Source organism: Polypterus senegalus, chromosome 16 (genome assembly GCF_016835505.1).
Source record: "Polypterus senegalus isolate Bchr_013 chromosome 16, ASM1683550v1, whole genome shotgun sequence".
NCBI classification, from domain to species: domain Eukaryota; kingdom Metazoa; phylum Chordata; class Cladistia; order Polypteriformes; family Polypteridae; genus Polypterus; species Polypterus senegalus.
This window is the reverse complement of record NC_053169.1, coordinates 76,892,673-76,906,064: the sequence shown is the minus strand read 5'-3', so window position 1 is coordinate 76,906,064 and position 13,392 is coordinate 76,892,673. Positions and strand designations below refer to the sequence as shown.

General features: G+C 38.6%; 1 protein-coding gene across 1 annotated transcript in view; it reads left to right on the top strand.

Moving 5' to 3' along the window:
- Positions 1–11,893, top strand: part of commd1 (copper metabolism (Murr1) domain containing 1) — a 96,523-nt gene extending 84,630 nt beyond the window's left edge. Inside the window, exon 3 of the mRNA XM_039738720.1 lies at positions 11,687–11,893. Within this exon, the coding sequence (XP_039594654.1) occupies positions 11,687–11,794 (108 nt within the window). The 3' untranslated portion in view covers positions 11,795–11,893. The remainder of the gene's footprint in view (positions 1–11,686) is intronic.
- The last annotated feature ends 1,499 nt before the right edge of the window (positions 11,894–13,392 follow it).

Genomic DNA, 13,392 nt, shown 5'->3' with positions numbered 1-13,392 from the left:
AACCGTTGTAAAGATAACAGGTTTCATTCATCGAAGTGTTCACTGCGCAAATCGCTACTCGTGAAAGTAAGATGTTTAACAGGCATTCCCGGTATTAACTTGTGCTAAATGTACCACGGTGTGATGTAAGGGGAGCTGACTGTAAAAAGGCAAGGAGGCGTGTATTTTGAACGAAAAGGGAGAAGACAGCGAAGGAGCCGAAAAGTGAGAAGGAAAACTGTTTAAATAAAGAGCTAGGAAGGTGAATGGAAAGAAGCAGCCAGCGGTAAAGCAAGGAAGACTTCGCAATAAGGATGGTTCGGTGCACATAGAAGGCGTAACAATGAGATTGTTAAGCCTTATGATAATGTTCCTGCACGGAGGATTTAGAGAGACGCACTGGGAGAAGTATAATCTAAACCTCTCTACAGTTTTGTTTATTTTCGGGTTGTAATGTTCATCAAATTTACGTATCATCTGGTCCAGTGGCGGACCGTGCATTTCACACCTAGGCCTTCAGTAGTGCTTCGTCTGAATCAACCCGCCCCTCAAAAACTAATTTATGGTTATAAAAACCATCTTAATATGCAGAAATACAGTATAAAGAGCCGCTGCATCGCAGATAGATAATTCCTGTAGCCACAATAAATGCCTTTATTGAATAGACAAAACAGGGGTGAACAAGTTCCTTTCTACTGCAGCTACAGCCGCGACTCACATAAAAAACATCAATAATAACTCATAAACTAGCAATATTATTTAGGAAAATCGCAACTTTTTACTCACCAAAAATTCGGATTATTTGTAAACAAAATCCATCCTCCTCTCTTTCCTCAAAAACAGTTCAATTACTCTGTCGTACAGATTATCCGTGCGCTTCAGTTCCATCAAAAGGTCCCGTTCTATTGCCATCTAAGCTAATGCTGAAAGTCGAACCTGCCCTGTTGTATTTCTGGCATAAGTTTTAATTCGCTTTAGGGCTGAAAATGTCCGCTCGACAGAAGCGGTGCACACGGGAATGGTCACTGCCAAATATACCAATGTGAACAGCTGCCCAATGCTCTCATTCAGATTTTTCTGATGAAGGAAGTCAAGGAGATCAGTGGGAGATTTTTCTGCAAAATCATCCATGGCATACATTACAGTCAGTTCTGTTTTTAGCCGAGACAGATCAAAAACTGCTCCATGGCTCTTCTGTTAAACTGGAGAAGGCTGCATTTGGGAAATTTTTCTTGTATTCCCGAAACTTCTCAGGGTCGAGGAGTGTGACAAACATCAGTTTTTCGTGGTCTTGAAATCTGGTCTGTGTCTGGCAAATAATATTGTCCAGAATCCTGCCATGGAGTTGGCGGTAGTGCGCGCAAGGATCTTGCGTTCAGTGGCCTCGTAGAATTCCTCATATTGGCTTCTATCCAATCAATGGGTCTGAATACGGTGAAATTGCCGTATGCCTGCTAGAGGGCCCTACTGACACCAACTCAAAATCTGATAGGTTGAAGCAACAGTTTAATCGACATTTATTCTGTGTTAGAGGGCCTGCAGAACGGATTGTGAAGGCCTCTTTGCCTGGCAACAAATGATGGCTGAAATGTGATTGGTTAAATGCTTTAATACGAAAATGCATGTTTGGAAGCAGTGACGAAAGTAGGTTCTAGTTATGACCGTTACGCGTAGAATTTCAAAATGAAACCGGCCTAACTTTTGTAAGTAAGCTGTAAGGAATGAGCCTGCCAAATTTTAGCCTTCCACCTACACAGGAAGTTGGAGAATTAGTGATGATTGAGTGAGTGAGTCAGTGAGGGCTTTGCCTTTTATTAGTATAGATTGAGGATTACTTGTGTTCTGTGTATTGTATTGTATTGATCCCCTTCTTGTTGACACCCACTACACGCCCAACCTACCTGGAAAGGGGTCTCTTTTTGAATTGCCTTTTCCAAGGTTTCTTCCATTTTTTTTCCCTACAAGGGAGTTTTTCCTTGTCTTTTTAGAGTGTCAAGGCTGGGGGGCTGTCAATAGGCAGGGCCTGTTAAAGCCCATTGTGCCACTTCTTGTGTGATTTTGGGCTATACAAAAATAAAATGTATTGTATTGTAAATGACCCGCGTCTAGGCGAGGGAAAACGCCGTCCAAATTTTTTATTCGTCATAGACGGTCTATTGAACTGCTCTTTGTCTCATCCCTCACCTAGGACCAGTTTGCCTTGGGTGACACAACCAGGGGCATAAAGCCCCGGACAACAGAGCTCATAGGATCATTGGGACATGCAAACCCCTCCGCCACGATAAGGTAGCAGTTCGAGGAGGAGAAATTACGAGATCACAAAAGAACGAGATCACAAATACAAGCGGCTGAAATGAGTTTCCTCCGCAGGGTGTCTGGGCGTTCCCTTAAAGTTAGGGTGTCCTGCGCATTGAGAGGAGGCAGATGAGATGGCTCGGGGCATCTGTCAGGATGCCTCCTGGAAGCCTCCCTGGTGAGGTGTTCTCGGCACATCCAACCAGGAGGAGGCCCGGGGAAGACCCAAGACACGCTGAAGGGACTATGTCTCCCGGCTGGCCTGGGAACGCCTTGGGTTTCTCCCAGAAGAGCTAGAAGAAGTGGCCGGGGAGAGGGAAGTCTGGGCATCTCTGCTCAAGCTGCTGCCCCCGCGACCTGACCTCAGATAAGCAGAAGAGGATGGATGGATGGATGTATTGTAAGTACATTTGTACTTCTGGCCTTGCCGAGCTGCTGTTTGTATTGCACTCTCCTTGTGTGGTCTTTGCCAATTTGTAAACTTGAGATGCTACAAATAAGGTACACTTTTGGTCCTGTTCATATACAGAAACTTTATTTGTTGAGTATTTGTATGTGAGCCTCAGTTGTTACATTAAGTGCAGCCGTTGTGGAATTTGTAGATAGTTTATATAGGGTTTTTTTTCCCATCCTACTTGCATATTGGAAATGGTTGTGTTCTTAACAGATATTCTGGCGAGCACTGCTGCTCATCTTTCTAATCTTTGACCACTTACTAAATCTGATTTCTGTTGTAATAATTGTGTTTACCATTGGCTGTTGTTTTGTTGAAAACTAATTCTGTCAACCTCATGTATGGCTTTGTCTATAACTAAGCAAAAAAAAGTGTGCCAACAATTTTATTAATATCACATGGAATTGAACTACTGGTTGAGCAGATATTGGCAGATTATTAACATCATTTTAATAATCAGCTCTGAGACTTTCTGGCTTCAGTATTGATTTTGCTGATCTTTTTCCTGCTACTCCCAGTCACTGAGTCCCACTCAGAATTATTCTGAATATGTCTGAGTTTCCTAGATTGTTTGGCATTGGTTGATGTTTGTTTTCTTCCTGCTTTACAGATCTAATTGTTCATTTTGATTGTAATATAGCATAACATACCTAACGTAATATTCTCAGATCCACTTTAATTCTGTTTATTCCCACAGGGGGCTAGAGCCTATAAGTGTTAAGTGCAAGGCTGGGATCAACCCTGGATGGTATACCCCACCATTGCATCGTCCCTTCATGCACACTCATACTTATACAGAATCAATTTAGAATAACCAATGCCACACACATCTTTATTGATGTAAAAGAAAAACTTTTGTACCTTGTGGAAACATTAAACACACAGGCACAAGAAAAAATTGCAAATGTCATATAAACAACTACCAGGCTTTCAGCTCGAATTCAGTGAAGCCAACCAATGCACTATTTTGACACCAAGTCAGGTTGGGAAGCATGCACTGGTACAGTGCGTTTCCGCACCCACTACACGACGAAACAGCTCTGCATCCCGGTTGGTGACCCCCCAGACAGACACGTGGTCCAGTCCAACCCTCCGGAAATAACCCTCTATCTGCCGCAGCCAGGTGTTATGTGAGTGACCCCTTGGCCTGGTCCAGCCACTTGGGTCCCTAACAATGATGATCTTTTGAGCTGGATCACCCTGGGAGAAACGCGCCACATAGCCATAGTGCCGTAACTGACACTTCCTCACAATGCAGGTAATGTGCCTCATTCGACACAAAGTCAAAACAGTGGTACCCAAGGATTTTCTGGAAAGACACAGTATCAAAGGAGTCCAGTCTTCGTCTCAGGTCACTGGAGAGCATCCATGTCTCACAACAACAAGACAGGAAGCACCAGGACTCTAAAGACTTGGACCTTCATCCTTTAGCATAGATATCGGGAGTGCCACACACCCCTTTCCAGCAACCTCATCACTCCCCATGCTCTCCCAATCCGTCTACTGACTTCATAGGAAGAGTCACCAGAGACATGAATGTCACTGCCAAGGTAAGTAAACCTCTCGACAAGGTCAACACTCTCTCCGCAGACAGACACACTGCTAATGGCTGTGCCCAAGAGGTCATTAAAGGCCTGGATCTTGTTTTTTTATCCGGGACACTCGCAAGCCCAGACACTCAGACTCCTCACTCAGTCTCTCGAGTGCCCCGATCAGAGCCTCAATTGACTCTGCAAAGATCACAGCAACGTCAGCAAAGTCAAGATCCGTGAATCTTTCTTCACCAACAGATGGCCCACGGCCGCTGGACCCCACAACCTTGCCAGTCCATACAAGCATTGAACAGAGTAGGAGCAAAAACACACCCCTGACGAACCTCAGAATCAACTAGGAAAAACGCAGAGGTTCTACCTCCACTCTGCACAGCACTCACAGTACCAGTGTAGAAGCCAGCCATGATATCCAGCAACCTCGAGGGGATCCCGCGAACCCAGGCGTGTCCCACAAGGCAACTCGATCAACTGAGTTGAACGCTTTGCAAAAATTGACAAAGGTTGCAAAGAAACTGTGCCAATATTCGCGTTTGCACTCCATGAAACCCTCAGTGCCAGGATGCGGTCGATGGTGGACTTCTTAGGCATAAAACCAGACTGTTCCAGTCGCTGGTAGGTGAGCAAGTTATCACTGATCCTATTGAGTACGACCCTAGCAAGGACCTTACCCAGCACTGAGAGCAGTGTTATCTCCCTGTAGTTGCTCCAATCTTGGCAATCACCCTTCCTTTTCCAGATACATGACACCACATGATTCTAAATTTTTCTTCAATTGTCTGTATTGTTGATCTGGTGTGCTCAAATAACATTTCACTGTAAAAAAAAAAATATTCTATTTTTGTTTAAGCATTGGTTTTATTATGAAGTGTCTGGTATTTTTAAATAATTTTACTGAAAACTGCATATTAATCTGTATCACTTTAAGAGAAATATGATGTCTTCAGGATGACTTGGTTCCTTCTTCCCTCATACATACGAGAGCTGTCTCAGTACTTTCAATTCAGCATCTAAATTCTTTATTGAAGTCATTTGTTTTTCTCTGCTTATTCAACATCTGTCTGGCAGCCATATGCTTGATTCTTTAAAGTTGGGTTTCTGAGAGCAGCATAAACTTACATTTTAATAAATTTGAAATCCCACCTGAATACCAGCTTTGTCTAAAATTGACTCTACTGTGCTTTCTGCTCAAATGATGACTGTACTCTGGTGTGTCTCTGACCTTCCTGTTAATTAACTTAATAGCACATTGTACACTGACAGTCACTACTTCCATGTGATTTACATTAACTTTGAATAATAAAAATGATTTAATAATAATTTATTACTTTTATATAGCACTTTTCTTACCTAAACAAAGGGCTTTAGATAGATAGACAGTGGGGAGCCACTTCAGCAACGTGTAGCATCCACTTGGATGATGTGACGGCAGGCATTTTTGCTCTTGAACATTTACCACACATTAGCTATTAGGTGGTGAAGGGGTAAGAGAGAGAGAGAGAGCCAGTTGGAGACAAGGAATGAATAGGAGTCAAAACAGACAAGCCCGGGGTAAACAGTTTAGCCAGGACATCAGGAAACACCCTACTGTTTTTGAAAGATACCCACAGAGAATTAGGACTTTGGATTTATGTCTCATGTGAAGGACATTCCTCATCACTGCACTTCAGCATTAGGATCCACCACAGTGTAAGCACCCCCTCATGGCCACCTCTTCCAACAGCAACCCAAGCTGTTTCTAGATGGTCTCCCATCCATATAGTGGCCTGGACCAAAAAGCTTCAGGTAGATTTCCTATTATAAAACATTATTACTTTTTTTTCTTTACTTTGAATCTTCTTTTCCTGTTTTGTTTCCATGTAAGGGGCTTCATGATGAACAGTGATGGTGGTTTTCAATTTCCCATCCTTTAACATTTCTACACGTCCTTGGGACAGATGGTGACTTCTGCTTATTGCAGGAAGTTACCCTCAACTATGTGTCATTTTGCAACTACAGATGACTATGCAAACTTATTTCAGTATGGAGAGCTGTATATATATTTTGTAAAGATTTTGCAATTTGTTTTTTTTGTGACTATAGACATTTCATTGTAGTTATGCAAAAAGAAAAGCTGATTTTATTTTGTTACCATAGTTTTTGCATTACACTGTTCAATGGATATCATCTACATAAAGTCACAATATTAAACAAAAATGAAAAGAAAATGTAATTTTTTTCACTTTCAACAAAGCATAACAAACATTCAAAAAACACAGAAATGTGAATAAGTTATTTTTAAAAATATTTACTTGTTTTATTTCTGCACATCTCTGATTATAGTAATAACACAAAAATAACTTGATTAATATTAACATTGAGTATAAACAGTTTTCTGTGAAAAGAACAGTTTAGATAAAGGTTTGCCTCTTGAAATGTGGCACACCTGTTCATATGATGCTTTTCGAAAGTATTTGTATACAGTAGGCTTGTGCACAAAGACAACATGATAGTAATGCAAATACAAGTTAAGTAAATATTTATAAAAATCCAGCTTAATGATTCAGTGCTTCTAAGCACAAAGCATACTGGCCTTAATAAAAAATTTCCACTTTTTATACTGCTGTAACCTGGCCAACCAAACACTGTTGATGTCGGAGATTGCCACAAAAATGTATGGGGATACCACCCCATGTTACCATTGGTGGTCCTAATCTACATGACAGTCCACCTAGCCTTATAAAATTAAAGGGCTTGTGTTGAATTCCTTGTCCCATTTTGTAAGAAGAAGAATTTAAACATAAACACAGGTCTGCAAAATTAAACTTAATACAATTTTTTTTTAAATTCTGAATAGCTAATTTTATTTCAATTAGCAATTTTCAATTGTGTCACATTTAAGTAAAAGCTGAAAACAAATGTTAAATAAAAATTTAACAAATGTATGCATACAGTATTGTTCTACACCAATTTAATTTGAAAATATTTAGTCAGTGTAATATTTTTAAACATTTTTAAACAATTCATAAACAGTATATGTAAAGAAAAGGACAACACATATTAATTGATTTGCATATAACCTCCCTAGTTTTTATCATTTCTTTGTTATTTTGATCCAAAACTTGGTTTGAATCATCCAGCAGTAATCTGCCATCACCCCAGCATCCCTATACCTTCTTTACATGTCCTTGATATCCTAATGAAATCTTTCACCCTGCTCTTCACTCATCGCTGTAAGATTTTCAGAAAAAAATGCAAATCCAAAAAGAGAACTTTGACACTTGTGTTGCAAACCAATTCTTTTACACTTAAGTATTACAATTTTCACAATTTCTTTGTTATTTTGGTCTTTGTTACCAAAAAGCTTAGCTATTTCTTCTTCAAATGATACCCAAGCATCTTGTTCCAGGTCATTCATCACACCATCAAATTCTGCATACGAAACCAGTTTTCTAGCATCGGATTCATCAAAAATGCCTTCTTGCAATGTAGCCCCAGACAAACTCAAACATTTGGCACAAATACAAAAAACAAGTTCTGTCTTTCGATAGGGTTAAACTGATAAACTCCTTTATTAAACCAAACTTAATATGGGGCATTGGTAAGCAGCAATTTATCTGGATCCAGCAAGCTAAACCGATGATGGTTTTGGCTCTAAGCTGTAGCTTTCTTCTAGCTGTGCATTCCTTCAGAACCCAATGTCCGTTCTTGGCTCTGCTGTCCCACTCACAGCAAAAACTTTGGGATTCGTGTATGCCCTGATCCAGTAAGATGCACAGAACTTTCAGGCCCCCACATATGAATCAACTGTGCTCACTGTAGTTAATAGGCGTTAAAATAACTGTTTTGAATGAAATTTAGCTTTTCATATTATAAAATATTGCATTCATACAAATTATCAATAAAATATTTAATTAATTATAGTGTGAAAATAATAAAAAAAATGCCTATAATTAAAAGGAAACAAATGTGTTTTCTGAAAATGTTGCATGATGGAGAAAAGTGCCTTTCATTATTGAATTCATTCCCAAAAAATAAATCACTTGAAACAAAACAATTTTTCAATCTATGCATACATGTGAATCTGCCTGAATGACTCACCAATGTAGTCCCAATATTGAGGATCATCCTAGTGGCATTCCTGGTTTTCCTTTTCTTTTTAAGTACAACTGCCCAGGGAATGTTGTAAGTGTTGTAGTTTTCCCTGAGACGATGGAAGTTCCATGCCCTCCCATGTAAATTCAGGGTTTTCTTCTAAATCCATTACAGGAACACCTTACAGTGTATACAGTTATGAACAGCGTTAAAACCATTTTATTAGGTATAGCTTGCAGCCATTTATCAGGGTAGTATAGTTTTAGATTTAGGACCATAACTTGTTTTTAACTCAAAATGCACTTAGCAGAAGGTCCAGGCTCTGCCAAAATGAGCTGAAACCTGAAACATTGCTAATACAGGTTAATCATCAAGTGCATATCTGTTGAGAATAGAGTAACAATGAGCCTTTAGTTTAAACTGATGAAAACACATAGCAGTCTAATTGTGAAGATATCACACTAGAACAGTGCTGTATAATTTTTGTAATTTCTTTGGTCCATTCAGTTATTTTTATTAGTTGTTTCCCCATCTATCCCTTCATCCATTTTCCAAGCTAGCTTATCATGAGCAGCATAGTGGTGAAACTCTTGCATATTCTAGCAATCATCAGGTGCAAGGCAGGAACAATCCCTGCATAGTGTACCAGTCCATCACATGGTGAACATATACACACGCTAGGGCTAAAGCAGCATCACCTTTCCACCTAACCTGCTTGTCTTTGGACAGAAGGAGGAAACCAGAATACCCAGGGGAAACTCGAATGGACACACAGAGAACACGCAAATTCCATGCAGTAAGCACCTGAGAGGTGAACTACGGTCTCCTCGTTAGGAGGTGCCAGTGCTAACACTACACCACTGTGCCACCCATTAGTTGTTTACAAATTTCTGAATTGGTCCTTGTGTGAAACTAACCACTCATTGAAACTGAATGGGAAGAAGCTGTTGACCCTTTGAGATGGGACTTCTGGTTTCTGTTAAGACTTCCCACTTTCCTTGTTGATGTTTGTTATACTTTGCCATCTTGACATCACTTGCAGCCACAGCTTTTTAATGACTACTATCGGTGCAGAGGAAATTCAACATCCAGATCATGATAGTTCTGCAGAACCTTTACTGGGAAAATACTTGACATAGGTTGGGCCTCAGACTAGTGAGATAGATTTGTTTTTTATGGTTCATTTATATTGGGATATCACCATCATTTCAGTCATTTTTTTTGCATTCACTTTACTTCATATATTTAAGCTGTCTTCATCATTTAACAAAATCTTGTCAATTACTGTTCCATTTTGCACTTTGTGTGTGTTTGGTTTACGATATTTTTTGTATGTGTTGAGTATAATGTGTATTTAGTGGAGATTTTCTTTATGTATGGTGTATAATGTTTATCTCATGAAAACACTTTCTAGTATATGTAAATGCATTTTTGACTAGACTAGAATACAGCAATTGCACAGCTTGGACTCCATAGTTGCTATCACTGAATATATTGTATTAATATTTGTTTTTCACTGGTACATAGGCAGCGCATAATGTGATTTTTTTTTTTTCTTCAAAATTCTCTGCTGGATTAGTACTCAAGTGTAATATGTTTTTTTGATGTTGTGGGAACAACAACAACAACAACAACATTTATTTATATAGCACATTTTCATACAAACAGTAGCTCAAAGTGCTTTACATATTAAAGAATAGAAAAATGAAAGACATAATTATAAAAAAATAAATCAACATTAACATCGAATAAGAGTAAGGTTCAATGGCCAGGGGGGACAGAAAAAACAAAAAAAACTCCAGACGGCTGGAGAAAAAATAAAATCTGTAGGGATTCCAGACCATGAGACCGCCCAGTCCCCTCTGGGCATTCTACCTAACATAAATGAAACAGTCCTCTTTGGATTTAGGGTTCTCACGGAAGGGCTTGATGATGATGATGGTCACGTAGACTTCTTCCTTTTAATCCGTCCATCATTGTTGGAGCATCATGAAGCTTTGAGTAGGTGGAGGTGGCGCAGGCCACCACCACAAAGAAACCCGAAAAAGAAACAGAAAAGAGAGTAGGGGTCAGTACCGATTTTAGAGCCACCATGAATAGTTGTTATGATGAATTGAACATACAGAGTATCAGGATTAAGTTAAATTACGATTAAAATGAAGTTATAAAAGGCCATGTTAAAGTAATGCGTTTTCAGCAGTGTTTTAAAGTGCTCTACTGTATCAGCCTGGCGAATTCCTATTGGCAGGCTATTCCAGATTTTAGGTGCATAACAGCAGAAGGCCGCCTCACCACTTCTTTTAAGTTTTGTTCTTGGAATTCTAAGGAGACACTCATTTGAGGATCTGAGGTTACGATTTGGAATATAAGGTGTCAGACATTCCGATATATAAGATGGGGCGAGATTATTCAAGGCTTTATAAACCATAAGCAGAATTTTAAAGTCAATTCTGAATGACACAGGTAACCAGTGTAGTGACATCAAAACTGGAGAAATGTGTTCGGATTTTCTTTTCCTAGTTAGGATTCTAGCAGCTGCATTCTGCACTAGTTGCAAACGATTTATATCTTTTTTGGGTAGTCCTGAGAGGAGTGCGTTACAGTAATCTAGTCGACTGAAAACAAACGCGTGAACTAATTTCTCAGCATCTTTCAGTGATAAAAGAGGTCTAACTTTACTTATGTTTCTTAAGTGAAAAAATGCTGTCCTAATGATCTGATTAATATGTGATTTAAAATTCAGATTACAGTCAACAATCACCCCTAAGCTTTTTACCTCCGTCTTGACTTTTAATCCTAATGTATCCAGTTTATTTCTAATAGCTTCATTGTATCCATTATTGCTGATCACTAAAATTTCAGTTTTCTCTTTATTTAACTTGAGAAAATTACTATTCATCCATTCTGAGATACAAGTCAGACATTGTGTTAGTGAATCAATAGAATCAGGGTCATCAGGTGCTATTGATAAGTACAGCTGTGTGTCAGAAAACAGACAGAACACGGTTGCATTCTTTTATTTGGTCAGTACTCATTTTTGGCTTTAGAATGATTACCCGTCCCAACAGAATTTAGCATTTTGTGCTGTGTAATTTGTCAGTTATTGTGGGCTCTGGAATGAACTTTTCCTTTAAGAGTAAACATTTTGAAATCTGCTTGGCCATGCACTAATATAAAAACTTATCTTGTATGGGTACTTTTTTTTTTTTCTTTTATAATTGAAGCATGGCATTAGAATGAAACTGAAAACTGTGAAAGCTAGTTAATGTTTGTCGGATCATAGTGATAGATTATAGTCTTCATATAACTTTTTTGTTTTTGTTTTCAATTTTAGGAGTCGGAGTTTGTGTGCTTGGAGGTTGATGAAGCAAAGGTGAACTACATTTTACAAAATATGGCTGAAATTGAAGATGGCATCAATGGCATTGTGCATGGCAACTGAAAAGATTTGAAAGAGAATGTTGCTGTGGTAATCCTGTTTATAAACATCATTCATTATAATATAGTTAAAAAAATAAAATAAAATGGACAATTTTGGAAACTTTTTTGTACTTCTTTGTGTATAGTCAATCAATAATAAATGTGTAAAAATATAATAAGGCTTTTGTAAGAGGTCATGAGAGCTATTCCTTACAGCTGTGTTTGACTGGTCTTGTTCTGCTATTCAATTCAACAGATAATACCCATTAAATAGGCAGTTATTGGAACAACCCGATTTCTTTCCCAAATTTACAGTAAGCGTTATTTGTTGTAATAACAACATTCACTAGAGAAAAACATGTATGTACTGAATCAGAGGTTTATTACTGAAGTGTTTAAAATAAGAACAACTGGAGTGGTATTCCACAAAATGTTTTGGTGAGTTTTGTTTTTAATATAAAAAAAAAACCTGTATTAACAAATTTGGACCCTAGCTCGCCACAATTATAATATGGAAAGCCGGTTCAGTCAATGGATAGCTTAACCCTTTAGCTCATTATTACAATGTATTACTTTTGTAACATTCTGCTGCCTGAAATATGCAATCACATCATTAAAGGGTAATCTGCAGCCTTCAGTATGGACAGTAATGGAAATTACTGGATGTTGGTAGTGTCAGATGCTTTAATGGACTATTTGCCGCTACTGCAATCATTTTACTTTTGAATTTTTCATAAAAACATAATCACATAGTATATGGGAGAAGATAACATGATCTAGTAACTAACTTGGACAAAACACTAGACGGTACTGCTTTTCAAGGATGACTCCCAACAGTTAAGGATTTCTGTGAGCTGAAGAATTTAAATTCCATTTTGTCAATAAATGTCAAGTGCTGATGTTACTCATGGATAGTAGAGGTTTCTGCCTTGCTACTCTCCCATGAATCTGAATTTCTACTTGGTCTCTTTGTTATTGTGGAGTCATAAACCCTGAACCTCAGCTGAGACTGTTCTTTGGGGACCTTAGGACTTTTTGAATAACTCGTTGCTGTGCCCCGGGATAATTTTAGCAGGCTAGCCTTTCTTGAAAAGTTCACCACTTTTCCAAATGATGTCCATTTGGAAATAACTCACTATGGCCATGATGGGGTATTAAGACAACTTATGCCATTTTTGCTCATCTCTTTATTGTAATGAAAAAATACTGGGACGAGACATCACTTTTTCAGAGAGACGCTTTCACCCCCCACGAGACGAGACTTTGTGCCAAGAGATTTAACCACGCCTAGAGCCGGAAAGAAAAGACAAAGAGTAGATGACAAAGTAGAAGGTCGTAAAGAATTTAAAAATGTTGGCGCAATAAACATGCAGAGCAGGTTAGAAGTAATGAAAGTACTAAAATTCAAAAGTCTCAAAAAAATGATAATAAAGATCACATTAACACAAACAAATGGAATTTATTCTCGGTGAAATAACGGAACAGTGAAAAGAGATTGAATATATTGTACGGATTTAAACTTTTAGTCGGAGACTTGTAGATCGTCTAGTTCGGGTTGCCATCAGGGGAAAGTAGTGTTTCTTCTCAATGAAGAGGCGTATCTGCGAGAATTAAAAGATT